This window comes from Fulvia fulva, chromosome 6 (genome assembly GCF_020509005.1).
Source record: "Fulvia fulva chromosome 6, complete sequence".
NCBI classification, from domain to species: Eukaryota; Fungi; Ascomycota; class Dothideomycetes; order Mycosphaerellales; family Mycosphaerellaceae; genus Fulvia; species Fulvia fulva.
In genome coordinates this window covers 1,846,228-1,865,511 of record NC_063017.1, presented here as the reverse complement: position 1 = coordinate 1,865,511, position 19,284 = coordinate 1,846,228, and the positions used below count along the sequence as shown (strand labels likewise).

The 19,284-nt window shown below is 53.6% G+C and overlaps 10 protein-coding genes across 10 annotated transcripts; 6 read left to right on the top strand and 4 right to left on the bottom strand.

Annotated features, from left to right (window-relative positions):
* Positions 1-398: 398 nt before the first annotated feature.
* CLAFUR5_06916 (uncharacterized protein) lies at positions 399-1,194 on the top strand (the record flags this gene model as incomplete). The annotated part of the gene is made up of 2 exons (XM_047906064.1): positions 399-427; positions 525-1,194. 2 exons carry the CDS (start codon positions 399-401, stop codon positions 1,192-1,194), a joined length of 699 nt encoding a protein of 232 aa, XP_047763589.1.
* Positions 1,195-1,464: 270 nt separating this feature from the next.
* CLAFUR5_06915 (1,2-beta-oligomannan phosphorylase) lies at positions 1,465-2,809 on the top strand (the record flags this gene model as incomplete). The annotated part of the gene is made up of 3 exons (XM_047906063.1): positions 1,465-1,986; positions 2,047-2,607; positions 2,672-2,809. 3 exons carry the CDS (start codon positions 1,465-1,467, stop codon positions 2,807-2,809), a joined length of 1,221 nt encoding a protein of 406 aa, XP_047763592.1.
* A 3,244-nt stretch (positions 2,810-6,053) lies between these two features.
* CLAFUR5_06914 (DNA repair protein RAD14) lies at positions 6,054-7,172 on the bottom strand (the record flags this gene model as incomplete). Its single annotated transcript, XM_047906062.1, has 1 exon — positions 6,054-7,172. The coding sequence occupies one exon, from the start codon at positions 7,170-7,172 to the stop codon at positions 6,054-6,056; it is 1,119 nt and encodes a 372-aa protein (XP_047763591.1).
* A 430-nt stretch (positions 7,173-7,602) lies between these two features.
* Positions 7,603-8,802, top strand: CLAFUR5_06913 (Metal-dependent hydrolase lscR; the record flags this gene model as incomplete). Its single annotated transcript, XM_047906061.1, has 1 exon — positions 7,603-8,802. One exon carries the CDS (start codon positions 7,603-7,605, stop codon positions 8,800-8,802), a length of 1,200 nt encoding a protein of 399 aa, XP_047763594.1.
* Positions 8,803-9,452: 650 nt separating this feature from the next.
* On the top strand, positions 9,453-12,233 carry CLAFUR5_06912 (uncharacterized protein; the record flags this gene model as incomplete). The annotated part of the gene is made up of 1 exon (XM_047906060.1): positions 9,453-12,233. The coding sequence occupies one exon, from the start codon at positions 9,453-9,455 to the stop codon at positions 12,231-12,233; it is 2,781 nt and encodes a 926-aa protein (XP_047763593.1).
* Positions 12,234-13,062: 829 nt separating this feature from the next.
* On the top strand, positions 13,063-13,396 carry CLAFUR5_06911 (uncharacterized protein; the record flags this gene model as incomplete). Its single annotated transcript, XM_047906059.1, has 2 exons — positions 13,063-13,223; positions 13,276-13,396. 2 exons carry the CDS (start codon positions 13,063-13,065, stop codon positions 13,394-13,396), a joined length of 282 nt encoding a protein of 93 aa, XP_047763596.1.
* A 436-nt stretch (positions 13,397-13,832) lies between these two features.
* Positions 13,833-14,588, top strand: CLAFUR5_06910 (uncharacterized protein; the record flags this gene model as incomplete). Its single annotated transcript, XM_047906058.1, has 1 exon — positions 13,833-14,588. One exon carries the CDS (start codon positions 13,833-13,835, stop codon positions 14,586-14,588), a length of 756 nt encoding a protein of 251 aa, XP_047763595.1.
* A 253-nt stretch (positions 14,589-14,841) lies between these two features.
* Positions 14,842-15,768, bottom strand: CLAFUR5_06909 (Glutathione S-transferase kappa 1; the record flags this gene model as incomplete). Its single annotated transcript, XM_047906057.1, has 4 exons — positions 14,842-14,923; positions 14,982-15,126; positions 15,176-15,344; positions 15,397-15,768. The coding sequence occupies 4 exons, from the start codon at positions 15,766-15,768 to the stop codon at positions 14,842-14,844; spliced, it is 768 nt and encodes a 255-aa protein (XP_047763034.1).
* A 1,659-nt stretch (positions 15,769-17,427) lies between these two features.
* On the bottom strand, positions 17,428-17,871 carry CLAFUR5_06908 (uncharacterized protein; the record flags this gene model as incomplete). The annotated part of the gene is made up of 1 exon (XM_047906056.1): positions 17,428-17,871. One exon carries the CDS (start codon positions 17,869-17,871, stop codon positions 17,428-17,430), a length of 444 nt encoding a protein of 147 aa, XP_047763035.1.
* A 252-nt stretch (positions 17,872-18,123) lies between these two features.
* CLAFUR5_06907 (uncharacterized protein) lies at positions 18,124-19,181 on the bottom strand (the record flags this gene model as incomplete). The annotated part of the gene is made up of 3 exons (XM_047906055.1): positions 18,124-18,400; positions 18,503-18,984; positions 19,032-19,181. 3 exons carry the CDS (start codon positions 19,179-19,181, stop codon positions 18,124-18,126), a joined length of 909 nt encoding a protein of 302 aa, XP_047763038.1.
* Between the last annotated feature and the right edge of the window lie 103 nt (positions 19,182-19,284).

Sequence of the window (19,284 nt, the reverse complement as noted above, 5' to 3'; positions counted from 1 at the left end):
TCCACGTCACCATGCTGACAATCGTTCTTATTAGCAACTTGACATGTCCCTGGTCCGCCCAAGAAATAGCTGAGCCTCTCCCGCAGGCGTGTGATGGATGCGCGTACGCGCTCTAGGGATACATTCCCGACCGTCCTCTCCTGCCTGGTCCGCAAAGCCGGACGTCCATTTCTCCAGAGTGATCAGGTACAGTAGCAGCAGTCCAAGCCGCTATCGATGCTGCCAGTAGCGGCCAAACGATTGCTGTTATCGCGTCTGGTTCCATCGGTGCAGGCACCATCTCCATCGATGACGGTAAAGTGTTTGAAGGTTGTGGCACGATTGATGTTGCCCTCCGAAACGGCCGTGGAGCTATCGAAGTCCGCAATGCCGCAGACGTGCACATACCCTACCTGAGCATGACCGGCAATCCCTACTTTGGTCTCCGGTACGTGAAGAGAAATACAATGCACGCAGTCAGAGCGTGCACTGTAGAATCACCGACACATGCTTGTCGAATACAGCTAACACGAACACGTTAATAGATTCTATGGCGTCACTGGCCTCGTCCTCGGCGAAATTGACATGAATCTCAGCGGCGGCATTGGTATCAGATTTGATCGCGATGAGGCTGCAAACGAGGACGTCACTATGGGCACGATCGCTGTCACTGGCGCCGGAAGCCATGCCGTGGAGACATGGAACATTGACGGACTCACGATCGACTCTGTCATCGCGCGAGACTGCGGTGAATGTGGTTTGTTGCTCCAGAACTCTATCAACGTGGATGTTGGTCTCGTCGACGGCAACAACGTGGGAGCAAACACTGGCTATGGCACGTTGCGCTTCGCCAACCGGAACGGACGTTTGGCCAGCGGGAGCTACGACACCAATGTCCGGGTCGACAGCGTCAAATCGCGAGGAGGCGGTCGCGGTGTGTTCTGCGTCTCGGAGTCGGGTGGCGCCACGATCAGCAATGTCGACCTTGCGGACAATGGCAATAACGCGATTCTTATCGAGAACTGCTACAATGTCGATGTGTCGGGCACTGTCGATGGCGGAGGCGAAGTCCGCCTTGCTGCGCGAACCGAATTCGAGGGTAATCGCGACATTACCTTGGACCTGGAGGTCAACAACAACAGCGTCCGAGAGTCGCCGTGTGGCGAGAACAGCCAGATCACCATCACTGGTGACGCTAGGGTTGATGTCTGCTAGAGCGGTCATTGGAGCACTTGGAATGTGCCATGCTTCAGGGCTCCGGTGTGATGCCGTAGCTCTGAAGCTAGCTTTATCTCGAGACGAGAAGTATTCCTCGTATGCTCTTCAACATTCCGAGAGACTCACCAACTCACTGTGTCGTTGGCTGCTCTTGGCAAAGATGCCCAGCCGGAGAGGATCCTACCGATATGCTTTCGTACCTGGTGAGGGGTACCTGTTGTGGCGTTTTGCGACATCATACTGCACATCACCAAGCCCTTGCAGGTTATGTACCAGTCCTCGCTTGAGCTGTTGGTGAACGCACACGCCCCAGCTATGATGTTTCAACAGCTGTTAAGCACTAACTTGCTGTGCTTCTCTGCCGCAGTCGCACAAGAAGTATCTTCAGCAGACCAGCTACCCTTTCCCATCAGTAAAGACACGATCGAAGGTGATCCAAACTACATAGCACCGGTCTATCCCATCCTGCCATTCAACCAGTACGCAAATAACCCAATCTTGTCGCCGAATCCTGCGAACGACTGGGAGTCTGCCTTCCTGTACAACCCCACAACCATTGTCCTTAACGAGACGATCTTCTTGCTGTATCGCGCTCAAAATGCATCGAAGACGAGCAGTGTTGGACTGGCTTGGAGCACTGATGGCTACAGCTTTACGAGGCTGAACCAGCCTGTCTTGTACGCCACTGAACCGTGGGAAGCAGGAGGCGGCACAGAAGATCCGAGGATCACGAGAGTCAATGGGACTTTCTACTTGACGTATACTGGCTACAACTTGACCAGTCCACAGGTAAACTCAGTTCCAGTGCGTTGCCTCTTTCATGGTGCAATGCTTACCGTACCCTCACAGCTCTGCCTCGCCACATCAACAGACCTCCTCACCTGGGCAAAGTACCCACCGCTCTTCCCCAACTGGCAAGACGTCGCATACAGCGACATCGACATCCCCGAACCGCGCTTCAACCACTCCAAATCCGCCGCCATCACCAACGAGAAATCCACAGACGGCTTGTACCACATGTACTGGGGCGACAGCTTCTTCTACCACGCCACGTCCCCCGACATGCTCAACTGGACCACCCTTCCAGCATCTCAGTACTTCGCTGCCCCTCTCTTATCCTGGGAGAACCGCCTTATCGAGCCCGGCCCGGCGCCTATCAAGACGCGCGATGGGAGGTGGATCTTGGTGTATAATGGTGCTACGAGTGGGAGGGTCGGGTATCCACCAGCGCAGTATGGGGTGGGACAGATGTTGATTGATCCGAGTGGGGCGTTTAGACCGACGGTGAATACGAGTATTGTTAGTCCGGTTACCGGGGGGACGTATCAGCCTGCGATTGCTGATGGGCCTGTGGCGAGGATTGAGAGGCCGATGGTGTTTCCTAGTACGCCGGAGGAGACGGAGGGGCAGGTTAGTATTCTTGATTGGTGGAATGATTCGGGGGGGGGGGGGGCAATGCTGATGATGTGAGTAGGTTAATCGGGTTACGTTTGCTGAGGGCCTTGTGCAGTCTAAGGGGAAGTGGTTCTTGTATTTTGGACAGGCGGATAGTACGTTGGGTGTGGCGACTGCGGAGGTGCAGCCTTGTGATCTGGATTGTGGAGCGTATTGAGATGCGGCCAGGGTTTGAGTGTTGCGTCGTCGCTCCACGTTCACCTATTTCGGCCAAGTCCTCGTTTCAGAGGGGGGAGCAATGAGGCCCCTGAGGGCAGCCTAGCCAGTAAGTGAACAGGATCGCTGTCTGCCTAGCTGATGTTTTCACGGTCTACCGTCGCGCTGGGCTGTGCAAGGCGTTTGAAGCGGTCTGAAGCACAATAGAAGGTCAATGCTTTTCGATGGCATCTTCGCTATGCTACTTGGAACTCTACAGAAGCATTCCCTCGTGCTGAACACATGAGCATTACTGCATAGCGGCAGCAGTGTCTGCCGGACACGTTCTTCATGCTACTCTCTCGGACATCATCGATCCTGACAGGCTCCCGCAAAAGCAATATCATGTTACCCACTGTAACCTCCCCTTTTCCTCCTTAGGGCCCCCGATGCCTCTCGTGCAGTCGCGCAGGTGAGCGACTGATGCTGATGTCCATGATGATGCTGGTATTCGTGTTGGTGCTAGGGGTGAGGGTGTTGGTAGTGTTTCAAATGCTTCTACTGGATCTAGAGAAAAGGTGGTGATCGTGTCTGGTGGTGCTGGTTTTGAAGGTCGGAATAATGCTGTGATGCCGGACAAAGGGAGGCGTGAGACGGACAAAGAAATGATGGCAAGCATCAATGTGCTGTGGCAATGTGTGAGGATGACGCAAGCTGCAGGCTGTGTGCTACGACATGTTAATGATGCCAGAGCCAAGAAGTCGAGCCTCGTGTTTGCTGGAATTGCCAGCACCTGGTCGAAGTGAAGCGTGGAGGCAAGCCCGTCCACCTGCTCTTCGACATGATGGCGCAACGCCCAACTCACGATTGTGTCAGCTGAATGATACGCGGCAAGAGTTTCGTCTTGCAGTCGTAAGCGACGTTGAGGTGAGCCATGTTATACTTCTTGTGCTCGGGGTCCAAGGGGCCATGATCCTTGGCGCGGCGTCCGGACTCAAGGACGATGCCGTACTGTCTGACTATCCCTCTCGTAATGCTTGATGGATTCGTTCAGGTCGGCGATGCTGATACTGTCGTAGTTCTTGTTGAATCCTCATTTCTGTCCTTCCCTCCATATCTCAATCTCGAATCCTTGGCGTTGCCGATCCATATGTGAGTGTCGGCATCGTAATTGCTAGGGTCGCCTACGCAGCGGCCGTGGGAACGGTCGTCACAGACCGTGATTGAGGGGGCGAAGCACACATCGCTTGGTTTTGGAGTTGAGTCCATGGAGTCGTCTGCGGTCTGTCGTCGCCTCTTGACCACGTCACGGGTCTGCGGTCGCTGGGCCTTTTGCGTTCGAGCGTGAGTGGTGCGGTGCGGATTTTGCTTGGTAGCGTATGCTGCGCTACAGCCATCAGTATGAGAAAACCATAAGGCTATGACTAGGGCTAGTGAGAGCGAAAGTCTGTCGAGTTGACTCGAGACCAGGCCACAGGTGACATACCAATCTCTATCCTCGGTTGGCCGGTGTCTTCCTTATTTGAAACAGAGAAGTCTGCTGGTGAGACGGAGAGACTAGAAGGGTATGCGACAGGCAGAGAAAGATGATGCGTGGGATGCAAGGTGGAGAAAGATCAAAGTCCAATTTGAAGGCTCGCCTCCAGGGTTAGAACACTAGCGCCTTGGCCACGTGCATGTGAACGCCATGAGCCGCAATTCGATCATCGAAACGCTCGTGCTCCCAGTCATTCACTGGAATATGTGACTTAGCTGTCTCAGATTCTTCTGCGCTAGCGAACGCAGCTCCAAAGATATGTGCTGTTGTTCAGTATTTCTTCCCTGCCGTCAAGCACTGTCGATGCTCGGGGACAATTGAAAAGTGGTTGACAGCAAAGTGTCTGTATCGCCTACGTGTCACGCCAGACGACTGATTGATTGAGAGCGGCTGCCTGGACATGTCATGTGACAGAAGGCGAGAAAGTGATCGAGAGCAAGATGGAAACATGCAGGAAGCACAACACTCCAACCGGTGGCGCGCTCACACCGAAGTGCTCCAGGGTCTCTTCGGCTGTGGAGATTCTTCTTGCTGTTTCGATTGTGCTCTATGCGCGATTTAGGACGGGAGATGGCCTGTATCGCCGGTATGCCATGCCAGACAGCTGATTGATTACGAGCGGCTGCTGGGCATGTCATGTGGGTGAAGGCGAGAGGTTCATCGAAGAGTCGCGACAGCTCAACATGTCGATTGGTGTCACACCAACTGTGGAGCTAAGGTATGACCGACAAGCTGTTGTGTCCGCATTCCATGAGGTAGATCAGGGTGTAGATGAAGAATCGAAGAGTGGCGACTACTCAGCTTGTCGATTGGTGTCCCGCCAACTAGTTCGTCTAGGACCCTGCTATAGCTATGGCGGGACCGACAAGCTGTTGCGTTCGTGCTCTGTGAGGTCGATCAGCGGGTAGAAGAGGACTGGAAGAGTCGCGGCGACACAGCAGGTCGCACCTCCGCACCGACTAGTTCGTCCAGGACTCTGCTGTAGCTGTAGTGGGATCGACAAGCTGTTGCGCCGCGCTTTGTAGTAGTAGGTGGCCACTTGCTGTATGTTTCTGCTGGCTCTTGACTTGATTTTTTCTGATGCCACTTGTGCTATGTTTCTGCTGGCCCTCGACTTGTTTTTTCTGGTGGCCACTTGCGATATGTTGTTGCTGGCCCTCGATTTGTTTCTTATGGTGGCCACTTGTGGTATGTTTTTGCTGGCTCTTGACTCGATGTTTTCTGGTGGCCTCTCTTGTGTGTTCTTTTGACTGGCTCTTGACTCTTTCTGATGTTTGATGGTGGTAAGATGACTGCCGAGTCAGTGACTGCCGGCGAGATGAACGCGCGAGGGTGGATCTGGTGTTGCATCGCCTTCGTGGTTGAGGAGAAAAAGGACAAGTTCGAGAAGCGTGGGAAATTCTTATGCTCGGGAAACGGCGCTAAGAGCGGCGGAAAGCGGGAAGCGCCGGAAACCCTGCAACTTTAGGCAGCCATTCAGAATTCGAAGTGAATGAAGCTCAAATTGCATTAGCCGCCACGTGGCATCCCGAGTTTTGTTTATTGGACGGTCACCATTCAATGCTGGAAGACTCATCGCCGTCTTGACACATACGCTGAACCCAAGGACGGCTGGGTTGTTTGGCGAGCATGCTGAAACCTGATCAAGAAAGCACGGAGCTCGTAACGTCATTGTCATTGGGTATCATACGCGAAAAACCATAAATCAAAAGCACAACCACACCTATATTCACAGCTCCAGTTCCAGCTCCTCAACCTCCATACCACACTCATTGCACCTCTTCTTCATCATGCCCGTCTCGGGGTCATCCACGCTCCGTCCCCACTCATGTTCATGCTTGCCTCCTCCAAGGACATCTCCAAATTCTCCACCTCCTCCGCCTCTCGCACGCTTGTATGCATCAACTCTTGTCCTCTTCTTCAGCTCCTGCAGCTTGTTCTTGAACTTTTTCTCCTTCCTATCTTTCGCATCTTTCTGCCGCTTCTCGAACTCTTTGTCAAGGGCTTCTGGGCTACCCCACTTCTTGTCTGAGAATGCATACTCTTCTATCTGACATCGTAGATACAGCATCATGCTGTTCCAGTGTGCTTTGTGAGGATTCGGCTTTTCGAGATGTGGAAGTAGTTGTTCGTCTTTCAACTCGGGATCTGTAAGGAGATAGTCTTCTTTGGCCTCGGTCTTGGTCAACAGCGAGTACTTCTCAGGGTATTTCTCCTTGTCTGTATTGCAGACGTGTATGTGGAACACTTCGTCCCACTGCCAGTCGATCTCCAAGCTACCGCACTCCCGGCACTTCTTTGCATTCTCCTTGAACACTGACAGACCTGGCTCGTACGGTCCTGCTCGCTGGTTCCGCAGCCGTCGTTGTAGCTGCTGCGTCTCCCACTCTTTCAAGGACATATGCGCAGGCTTGCCGTCCGCATCTGGAGCGTTCAAGGTCTTGTTATGCGGATCATCCTCATGCGTCATGAAGCCACCCTTCGTGTCTGTCATCTTGCTGAAGTCATACTCCACATACTTCTGGAACTTCCGTGCTGGCCGTATGTCTGTATCTGCGGACTGGGCCAGACCATTGTTGCTGTTGGGCTTGTTGGTAGTGCGAGCATCTCTACTGTTGGCTGGACCATTTCTGTCCACTATCGCTGCATGTGCTCGTTTTTGCCCAGCGACGGGGTATGGCTGTGCTTTGCTAGGGCCTTGTCTGTTCGATGCTGCCTCCTGCTGTAATCGGAGCGCTTTGGCTCGCAGACGGGACTCTTCCATGCGCCGGACTTGCTCGGGCGTTATGGGTGGTTTCGCGGTGGTTGCTGGCCTCGGCGGCGTCTTTGGCCGCTCTGTGTCGGCCATGTTGTGCTGTATACTGTAGACTCGAAGGACTACGGCAGGAAGAGGAAGTAAGATCGAAGCTCAAGGTGTTGCTGGTGGCGATGTCATGCTCGGAGACAACACATGTGATCCGATTGGCGCTGGCAGAGCGGAGATGCTTCCGATCCATGTCCTTGCCTTTGTTGGCCATCACTTCCGTTCGATCGTGTCGCAACATTCACCAACATTCCAGTCTAGTCCCCAAGCTGATTCCTTTGATGCTTCATTCACAGCTCGCATACACATCTCGAAAGGTACCGCCTAGTGATGCACTAGCTTCGCAATCGGAGTATTTCAACTCCGACAGTTGCATCATGAACCGCTAAGTCCGGACATGTCAGTGCTATTAAGGCGATGTATCGGTCGTTTGCCTAGATCGCCGAGATCGACAACATATTACAGAGCCTACAGCATGGCTACCATATCGACAGTAAAAGTTACAGAATTGCCAAGCCGTACTCCAGATCCAACCACAGCAAGGGCTCACCATGTATCACCTCCAGGGACGGGATTCAAGAATCCTTGGCCATCTTTCCAAGAGAACGAAAGGTTCGCTGGCTTCAAATTGAAGTTTGGCAGCCATCCCGAGAAGGACTTCGTACCCGTTCCTGAAGGTCCGAATGGTACTCGTTCAGATCAGCTGGTCAAGGTTGTCAGGCCAACATGGGGCTTTGAACAGAAAGATAAACTGCGAGCAACATGGCTTGGTCACGCCGGCTTCCTGGTCGAGACACCAGCTGCACATGGCTGCGAGAGAGGAGTGAGGATTTTGTTTGATGCCGTGTTCAGCGAACGTACGAGTCCTATTAGCTTTGCTGGGCCCAAGCGATACACCCCTCCACCATGTAAGATTGAGGAACTGCCGGACGTGGACATCATCTGCATCAGCCATAATCACTATGACCACTTAGACATTCACACGGTCACACCACTGTATCAGAAGCTGAAAGGCAAGGTGCACTTCGTTGCTGGACTCAATAGCAAAGACTGGTACCTGCAAACCGTTGGCTGCACCGCAGACGAGGTGACGGAGCTGGACTGGTGGGAGAGCCGACGGTTTGGCATTGATGGCGTCGGTTCGGTCGAACTGACCTGTACGCCAGCACAACACTTCTCCGGCAGAACGCTTTGGGATCATGGTCACGCGCTTTGGTGTTCCTACGTTATCAAGACTCCAGAGACCACAACATCATCACCAAAATCACTCTACTTCGCAGGCGACACCGCCTACAAATCACTCAAAGCTGATAGTGCATGTCCTGCTTTCGAGCAGATCGGCCAGACTCTTGGACCATTCGATCTCGCAATGCTCCCAATTGGCTTGTTCAGTCCTCCCGAGTTCATGAGTGCGATACATGCACACCCAGAGCAGACTCTTGAGATTCACAAGGCTGTGAGGTCGAAGCTAAGCATTGGTATGCACTATGGGACAGTCAGAGGTGGGCTCAGTGGCACTTTTGAGCCTGTCACGGATCCACCTCGAAGATGGCGCGAAACTGCTCAAAAGGAGGGGATGTGGGCTGGTGGTGGGGTTGAAGGTGATGGTGAAGAAGTGGATACGAAGAAAGGCAGCTGCGGGCTATGCCATGTTGGCGAGACTGTCGCTGTATGAGGTCTGTCTGCATCGAGAGTAATCTGGACGTTCACTGCCGTGGCCGCAGCACAGGCTCGCGAGTTGAGGCACTCTGCCAATGCCTCCTGCTCTTCGCCAAGCCGCGAACAATGACGGGACGAATGTTGTTGCCCTGGACCAAAAGCAGAATTCGAAAGTCGGCCGAGCAGCGCGCCCCAGGAATGGCCAGCCTGGACGATGAGATGATGGTCAGAGAGCTGAGAGCCGAGCAAGATGCCTATCAGGACCGGAGCAGAAGACGACAGGTAGATGTCGTGATGCATTGCTGGCAAGGTTCCTGGCGATGGTGGTTCTTACGCTGATGTTACCCAATGTGGCAAAGGCGCTGCATATCGACACTTAGACTTCTTGATGGAGGTAGTCGTTGATCGTAGCTTCCCAAGAACAAGTTGCCGACTATTCGTGGCTTGCAGACCGATCCTCAGCCAATACTCAGTACATATTTGACCATGGTCGTCGACGAGACCGAACCCAAAACTGTCGTCTGGATTCGTGCTTAGTCATGTTTCAACATTGCACATCGTCAATGACGCTCTTCTTAAACACATGCATTGACAACGTTCGTAGAACATGCGGTAGCAATCGACATTGGCCATAGAGCCGTGACCATTCCTGCAACGTTCTAGTCGATGGCCGGCAAACGTCTGCTGGACGCGGCCAAAATCGTCACTGCCGGACGACATGTAGCCAAATCACATTTTGCCATTCGCCGCGAGCAATGGGAGCTGTATACCCGCACTTCTTCTCTCGCGAAGGCCGTCAAAAGCCAGACAGATCGCGTGACAGTGACCGTTGGAGCTGCGATCGAGCTTGCGAAGCGCTTCAACGAGGATGCGCCGAGCTGGCAGCAGGGACAAGCGCAAGAGGAGGCACGAAGAGGAGCGGAAACAGTGAAGCGCAAAGCAGAAGAGACAGTTGGCAATGCGGCGAAAGAGGCAGAGAATCTGGCGAGGGACACTGGCTTCTATGGTGCAGCAGACACAATCTCTCAGGCGAGGAGAACTGGCAACGATGATGGGTCGTTTGCGAGCCTGAGGAGAAGAGAGCAGGAGCGGAAAGTACAGGCGGAGACTACATTGAGAGATGCGCTGCGAGGGAAGCCTAAAGAGCATGTTGAGTTGATTCGGGACATGCGTGAAGGTGGGTCGACGTGGCCGGATGTTACTGCGGCGCTGTGTAGTCCTTCGAGAGCGGTGCAATGGCAGCCAGATCAGGTGGCACTGCTGCAGGATATGCGGGATGGTGGCAGGTCCTGGTCGGATATTGTCGCGTTCGTGGAGGAGGGAGACGCACAGCAAGAGGTGAAGCCCGTGATGAAGAGGCTATCGCCGGATGAGATTGTGGAGATAGAGGAGACGTGGGAGAACACGAAGGATTGGCAGAAGGTCACAGCGCTGCTGAAGTCCAAGATGAGGACACGTTTTCCCGTCGCAGTGGACCACGTGCGGACACTACGAGAGAAGGGCAAGGCCTGGACCGAGATCGTGGTGACTTTGGAGAGTGGCACGCAAGATCCCTTACCGACTACTGCGGCAAATACACAGCCTGCCAATCGAAGCATCTATGGACAAGACACTTTCAATCAACGACCAGCTGCAGACACGACAGAACGTCCTTCCAATGTGGACTCTAGCTTGCCGGAACATGCAGAGCAGCCTCCTGTACCGGCACACCGAGACCTCAATCAGGACACATTTCCCTCGCCTTCCGTATCTGACACGCTCGATCAACTGCCAGGAGACATCAACATCGATGCATTCCACAGTCCGAGAGTATCTCGCATGCTTGGCCAGGCAGGACAGACAGCAGAGAATCCTTACGCTACGCGTCAAAGGCTACCGCCGAAGCCGCTGCCCGAGATGGTGAAGGCCGAGGAACAACGAAAGCGTGAGCAAGCATCGCAGCAGGTTGCTGGACAGCCCACTCAGGATCATGAAGCTGCAAAGTCAGTACCAGAAACGGACACAGCGCAGCACGACGTCGAGACGCAGGACCTCGCAGCAGCTATCGCCAAGGAAGCTGCAGCTCCATCAGAACCTGAAGAGAAGCAGTATGAGTTGCACGAGTCAAGAGTACCAGCAACTCGATTCGGACGCATCTGGCAGTACAGTGGATTGGCCACAAGCATGGCATTTGGAGCAGTCGGAGAAGGCTTCAGGCGCTTCACTGGTGGTAGTCCTGCCAATGGAGGTAGCCTGTTGCTCAGCGAAGGTAACATCGACCGCCTGGTTGCCAAGCTCAGCCGGATGAGAGGTGCAGCTCTCAAGCTAGGCCAGATGATCAGCTTCCAAGACTCGAAAGTGCTGCCACCTACAATCAACGCCGTACTACAGCGTGTGCAAGACAGCGCGGACTATATGCCAGCGTCCCAGCGCGACAAGGTCCTGGTTCGCAACCTTGGTGCAGATTGGCGAGATCTGTTCTCGAAGTTTGAAGAGAAGCCATTCGCAGCGGCCAGTATTGGACAAGTCCATAAAGCGACACTGAAATTGAACGAGCAGGAAGTAGCTGTCAAGATTCAGTATCCTGGTGTTCGCGATAGTATCGACTCGGATCTGAACAACCTGTCTCTGCTCCTGACGGCGTCACAGCTACTGCCGAAAGGTCTGTTCCTTGACAAGACCATCGCCAATGCTCGAACAGAGCTTGGATGGGAGTGTGACTATGAGCGCGAAGCGAAAGCCTGCGTCAAGTTCAAAGAAGAACTTGTCATTGATGAGCCAGATACATTCACTGTGCCGACAGTCTACACCGAAGCTTCGGGTGCGGATGTGTTGACAGCAGAATTTCTCCACGGTACAGCTGTCACCAAAATCAAAGACCTCACACAGGCCGAACGCGACTGGATCGGCACACAAGTGTTACGCCTCTCCCTCCGTGAATTGATGGAATGGCAGTTCATGCAAACCGATCCCAATTGGACCAACTTCCTCTACAACCGTGAGACGAAAAAGCTCGAACTCCTCGACTTTGGCGCTAGCCGCGAGTTTCCCGACAAGTTCGTCCAACCCTACGTCGAACTTCTCATTGCCGCCTCCCGCAATGACCGCGACGCCTGCCGCGACTTGTCCATCGAACTAGGCTACCTCACCGGTCAAGAGAGCAAGGAAATGCTGAAAGCTCATATTGACAGTATCATGGTTCTGGCGGAGCCATTCGTGGAGAGTGCTCCAGAATTCTACGACTTTGAGGATCAGACGATCACAGACCGAGTCAGGACTAATATCGGCTTGATGCTGAGAGAGCGTTTGGCGCCTCCGCCGGAGGAGACGTATAGTCTTCATCGGAAGTTGAGTGGGGCTTTCTTGCTGTGTGCGAGGTTGAAGAGTAAAGTCCCGGCGAGGGAGATGTTTGCGAAAGCTGCTGAGGTGTGGAGGGGGAGGGAGAAGAAGGTTATACTTGATGGATGATGTGTACAAAAGAGGAATCAGTGGGGAGTCTGATGTGGATATAGATAGAAGATGTACATTAGGTGAGCATCGCTTCGCGGTGCCTCGAGCCCACAATCTGGCCTTCAGTAGTCTAAGGTGCAGTTCCGTGGCCTGGCCCGCTCAGCTCTACAAAAGCGGGCCACACGTTGTGCGATCAGTCGGTTCTATGCCTCGAGGACAAAGCTGCCTCCACGCAATGATGCCAGACGCTCTTGCCGCGCAATTGCAGCTGCTTGGTCGAGGGCACGCCACGAGTGGCCCGGCGTCTACCTCTTTCGCGTGAAGAGAAGCGCCGCAGCATTCACTCGCTCCGTTGAGGGGCGAAGCACAAGCCCCCCACCTCCAACGTGGCCACATGTTCTTGACATCGAACGATTCTTAAGGACCTCAAGACTCGCCTACATCAGGTTTATTCCGACTACCCTCGACCATCAACACCGCGCCAAAACCACCTCCAATCCACATCACGACCGCCACCATGCTCCTCTCCAGCCTCCTCGTCCGATTGGGCCTCTTCACCACCTTCGGTATCACTACCAGCCCGATCTCCGCCTTTATCGACGAGACCCCAAAACTCGTCCTTCTCACTACCTACAACACATCCGCCACATCCGCCACATCCGCCACTCTCGATCTCAGCACCTACAGTCTTTGACCTAATGTTAGTATCGGCAAGAATGCCGAGGCCATCACGTGCCTCAACCAGAAGACTCACTCCATTCCCACGAAGGCCGCATTCACTGCAGTCCATCAGGCATGTGATCTCATCCCCGTCATTCCCATCGGACCCTCCGAGCCGGGCGTGCAGATGATCTTCATCTACGATGATCTCGAGATTCATGCTAGCGTTGAGTGTGAAGCCGGTAAGCTGGGCAACGCCGAATATTGTGATGGGGCTACGAGGGTGCGTGGTGTGCATGTGAATGAGCTGGATTGTTTGGAAGCTTTCGCACGTGTCGTCAGCAAGTGGTAAGTGAACGAGTGTAAGAAAAGTGCATTGTGGATGGCTAACTTTGGACAGCAATCGACCGGGAGCGAAAATCGAGAGAGGGGGCATAGAGGCGGACAAGTGCTTGGTGTGGAGGATGGACATGGCGAAGCTTGGTGGGAAGCATCAGGCGGCGCGCCATGAGGAGCTTTGATCGAATGAAGGCACCGTACCGTTGAGTCGTCCTCTAGGGCAAGATGGGAAGATCGACGAGCGTGAGGTGATGCAAAGCGATGACAGAGCGCTTTGCTATCTTGCGGCAGGAACCCAGACGTGGACGAGACAATGACAGAGGCCCATATGCTCTTTTTGATCGGTCCAGTCGTGAATAATGAAGATCGAGTCAAAGTTGCGCTCCCGTGAATGAGTATTGTTCACGCCTTTTGGTTCACACAAAGCCAGATCAGGGAATTGACACAACACAGACAGCACTGGGTGGATCTTCTTAAAGCCCTGAGCCCCCACGCCCACTTTGTCGGTCGTAAATTTGACACCCAAGAGGCTACCATATTGCAGCAATATCCGAAATTCAAATATCGCCTGCGAAAAGCGAAGCACATCTGTCAGAATCCAATACAGCCTTCGACAACATGGATACAGCAAATCACCACGAATCTGCAGCGCAGGCCGCTAGCTCAGATCATATCAGCAGCACTCGCAAGGGCTTCTTCGATTTCTTTAGGCTTCCTGCAGAACTGCGCGACCGAATCTACGACCTCTCTGTTCAGAACATTGTTGCCGACGACGAGTGCGAAGACATCACTCCAATGCAACGAAACCCGAGGAATGCATCGCGACTCAACCCCTCGGCCTCTCTGGTGAACCGGCAAATGCGGAGCGAGTTCCTTCCCCGGTACCATAGGGCACGAGGCCTTGTCCTGTCTAGCATGGGTGACCAAGAACACAGTGATCGCCTTGAGGCTTTTCTGAGCCGTCTCGCATCCAGGATTCCCATGACGCGCTGGTTTACCCTCCACTACGCCAAGAACGCACGCGCTTATTTCCAACATGAGGAGTTCCATTGTCGGTTGACGCTCGTGGGTGGTACCATGTATGAGAGATACCTCGAGTGCACAAAGGAGAACACAATCGGTGACCCGACGTGGACCGCGCCTGTTGCGAACATTGCTCGACTTAGAGTTACGAGCGGCCACAACCAGCGGCAACCTGATGTCGAGGCGAAGGTCTTGGAAGTCATCGAGGCTTTCCAACGTGAGCATAGCGGTGGACCAATTGTGCCTGATGTCGAGCTTTTGAGAAGGAATCTCGGTGTTCTCGCCCTATCTGATGGGAAAGTCCTGGATGATGGAAGCACGAGATACAAGGGAGTCAGGCCTCGAAGATGAGTTATCGATACGTAATGAGAACATGCTGTTGGAGAACCCGACCCTTCCAGGGATTGTGGCGCAAGGGATCGCCGGTCGATCGATAGCATGGCGCGTGGCATGGCAGGGGCACCAGAAGCGTGCGAAATTCCATAGTCATGATATGTCCTCCGGCTTCTATGAGGTAGCTAAGTATCTACGAAGTAGTCGCGTCGAACGATGTCGTGTTCGTATTGGTCTTGCGCGGTGACCTCGTCCGTACGTAGGTCATGCCCTACAGCTTGGACGCCGAGCTTGGCGGAAGTACCTTTATATCCTGGAATGGTATCCCTAAGAACTGATAGATGAAATGGAACCTGGATGTAGCCGTCAGCATATAATATCAACGAAGATCGCAGGACATTCTCCGCTGACCTATCACTTCCGAAGAATGGCTCCTCAACGCCCTGTTTATTCTTGACGAGGAACCATGGTGCTCCATAAGCACCCTTTTCAACCAGCATCGCAGTCTCATCAACCAACATTTTTTTATACTTCGGATCAGTACCACTTTTGACGACTAGACATCGTTAGCGTATCGCATCAGCCACTGTGGCAACCATACTTACTCTTCTCCACATCCTCCTTCTTGAAATGCTTCCCAAGACACTCTGCCAACACCTCTGGCTTACTGACATCCTTATGTTCGATCCAAAGGAACCTCCACAAGTCCCCAAAGGCATCCTCGTACTGCTCATACGGATAATTCTCCTTGGCATAAAGCATACACCTCATCGGCTGAAAACACCACATCAGCACCCTTTCTCATTCTCAGAGCAAGATAACTCACCAAAAGGCTCATGATCGGAAAGAAGCTCGGCGCACTCAACGTCTCAGTCCCGAAGTACTTCATGCCTCTTGGCAATTCATAATTCCCCAACTTCGCTTTCGCAGGTAAAGTCCACGGCGGCTTGTTTCCACTCCCAACGTTGACTCCACCAAGGAAGATAGGGTGCATTTCGATTGTGACGCCATGTTGCAGGAGGGCTGGGCGCGATTGCCGCAGTTTTGTATAGGCCATGTAGGACCATGGAGAGTTGCAGTCCAGGTAGACGTGGATGTGCCCGCCTTCGCCCATCGTTGCTTGAGATGTGATGAGGTTGCGTAGTTGAATGTTTCGGTGCAGATTCTGGGTGCGAGAGGAGAAGGAGCTGGTCGGCATGTATAGTTTGATGGCATTGTTATGATGGCATTGTTATGTAGATGTCCAAGAGGTGAGGTTGGCTTCGGCCGAAGGGTTCAGCCGAGGTCTGGGATGCTGCTTTGGGCCATTGTTCACTCATCATTTCTTGACACCACATCGACACAGCGAAAGGTTTCAGACGATTGCAATAAGCCTATGCTGTCAGCAATATATCTAAAAGTATCTTCTGAACTACTCCGACTACGCTGCTGAACACGCAGAGGGAATGGAAATGCGTTCAAGGACTGGTCTAACAGCCCTTGTCCTCTCAGGCTGTCCTTCATTTGACGGATAACAAATCAAGCTTCCTCGCCCCCATACAGGTACGGCAATGACTCGCGGTAGATCAATGACCAAAGCAGCCTCGCAGTCATGAACACCGATCCGTCTGCACGTCTTCCAAGCCCATCGCTCAGCATAACCCGCGCCTGCGCCTCCAGCAGTGCATTACGAACACACTTCAACCCTGAACCCCGATATGACCTCTCAAGCCTGCTGGTAGTCACCTCGTAGCCCGTCGAGGTAGCCATGGCATGAGACAGGTTGATGAGGTAGTGGTGACCGTTCCGACTGTTTAGATGAAATCGCATGATCAAAGGGACGTGGAACTTTCCGAATGCTGCCAACCATTTCGCGACTGCTGTGTTTTCCGCGTGGTACACGAGAAGCCTCTTGAGCCGCCAGTACGAGGGCTGGCGGCGGTGTCATGGCGTCTTGCTGCTGGTCGACCTTGTAGGTGACGACTGAGTGCGCGTTCGGATGGGAGACAACGAGCTTGTAGATCTGATTGCGGATTTCGGGCGGGAGCTGTAAGGGATCTGATCGCCTCCCATCATCGCTGGGAGTGTGTGGTGACTCTATGCTCGCATCAGTTGCCTGGAGCCGCGTCAGAAGGGAGGTATGCACACCTGACATGGCTCTGGTCGTTGCTGCAGAAGCCGCGGTGTCCATCTTGTACAATTGCGCTGCAGAATCCGACACTCTTTGTGTGAAGATCCTGCCGGCCTTCGGAGTTGAGAATGGCCACACTGCGAATCAGCCCAGCGGTAAGGTTGAACGCTCCGAATCCAGGTACCTGGTTATAACTTCGTGCAACACCGATGGCTGGGCCGCCGGAGGGCACTCCATGCCGTTGAGCATACAGTCACATCCGTGAAACAACGACGCGCAGCTTGCTCAAAGCTGCACATTCAATTGCTCCCCAGCGCAAAGCTTCGCCGTCGCAAGTATATTCCTCATCTCCCTCCTCCCCAATCTCTCCTCCAGCCCCTTTCTCCGCATAATGGCTGCTAACAACTCAAAGACCTCTTCTCCAGCCTTGACCGCAAACCTCTCCATCTGAATCGCATAATCCACCCTCAAAACAAACCCCTCTCCAGAAAAGTACTCAGAACTCGCATACTTATGCTGGCCCATCTCGAGCGCTAGCTCATCCTCCCAGAACAATTCAACCTTCCGTGCCCATGCAGCCGTCGTCCTTTTTTCAGAGCAGATCTCCGCGTTACTTGTTGGCGAGCGAGGAACGTGAATGCAGAATCCCCAATACACATCCTCCAGCCACCACCACTCCACCGCATCCACGAAAACCTCACTCACACCCTCCACCCAGAAAAGCGATTGAAGTTTAAAGTCCGGGTTCTAAGCTGGGAACTTCACGATCCTGTCCCGCAGAAATGTTTCCAGCAGGTCTAGACGTGTGGTCCGGCACACCGACATCAGGACTTGTATTCTGTGCGCAGTGGGATAGTGGTAAGTGTAATCGTCTCGCGTCTTCGAAGCTGTAGTCCAGTCTACGCAGTAGAGGCTTCGGCCGCCATCGGCTCGCACTCGCTGGTAGCCTGTTGGTGCTTCTATGGCAAGCTCGTAAATATGGAGGCGGAGTTCCTGGGAAAGGTGGAGGAAAGGGGAGGTCTGGTGTGGTGTGAGTAGTGGCTCGATGGGAGCGGTCGGTAGGGCTGAGTCGAGGCTTGAGAAGAGGAAGCCATTGCTTGAGGTTACTTCCAGCTTTGAAGGGCCTGGAGATGTCTCGTACTCCTCCAGGGAGGTGTTATCAGCGCATAGAACGGTCAGGGTCTGCGACATGATTCTGGCGGGGATAAGGGTCTGCACGTGGCTGCTGCCGGTGATATGATAGGAGAGTGCTTCGATTCCAGCTGGATGGGACGTGGAACTATCAGAATACCAGAAGCCAGAGACTTGGGTCACAGCTCCCATTTACATTGACCCTGATCCACGAAGAGGTCGGCCGCTCGGAACATCTATTCATACTTCGTTTGGTATCTATAGACCTAATCAGACCAAGCGCCGTTTATCACCATAGTCACTGTCCTCTTCTCAAATCCTGCCGTAGTTTGCTTCCGGGAACTGCACTCTTCCGCCTGGCAATGCTCCTGTCGGCGGTCCCGTGGGACTCAGAGCTGATGGCGCAAAGCCAGAGTCGTAAGATGGCGGTATTTGTGCAGTCTGGCTCTCCCAACTTGGTCGCCTTCCAGGGTGCGCCATGCCATTGGCAGTTTGATGTGCGTCGTCGGAGTGGTCATTCAGTAGTCCTGTTCGGTCTTCAGGGTCTGCTTGGCCGTACGCAAAGCGGTCCTCGGGATTGTTCAGGTCGCTGTGAATCACAGTCAGCTATGTTCCGGAACCACGTGGCGATGTCCCAGGAACTATCGATGGGCAGCTGGAGAGCGGCGCCCTTCCAATCATTGGTACTTACCTGGTATTGGTTGACCAGACCTTGTCGTCGGCGTCGTCTTCACTGGAAATTCCAGCGCCATGGTTCTTCGGAAGGCTGCTCGAATTGCCCGGGACGACTCCAGTGCGACGGTACTCAATCACCGCGCGAATAGCAATGTAGCTGCAGACGCCGAACAAGAGGCTGATGATTATGCCGAAACCCACGTTCGCTTTGCTGACTTCGCACTTGCTCTTGCTGCCGTAGCCAAAGGAAGCGCATGTGCCATCCTTCTTCGTATCCCGCTTCGTAATTGTCTTGTCTGAATCGCTATCCCTGCTCGTCTCTTTCCCCGCCGCCAGGCCGTTGGCGTTCCAGACTGCTACCGCTATCGCTGCTGCGAACCAGAGTAGTGTGAAGAGGATGTCGATGGTCGCAATCGCCCAGACGTTGTTCAGTCTCCAGGCTCGAGTCCACATTGGCACCATGACTTGGTAGAGGATGGCGGGGATCGTGATGAAGCACTTTCATCTGTCAGTGGACGCTGTGAGTGTGGTACATCCCGACCTACCAGAGCAAAGTAGTAGCCGACTTGTCCTCCGTATCCGCCGTCCTTGGTCATGACAGCGAGAGTGAGGCATCCTGCAACGAAGACGAGTACGGCTTGTGCAAGATGCACAGCGGCCTTGACTCTCTGCAGTTTGTTCTGCGGTACTCGCATGGTGGCAGCTGTATGGTGTGTGGTGTGTCGAGACTATAGTCAGTAGCAGAGTACTAATGTATGTGAATGGGAGCAGGGGTATCTCGCATGTAGTGGGAGAAAC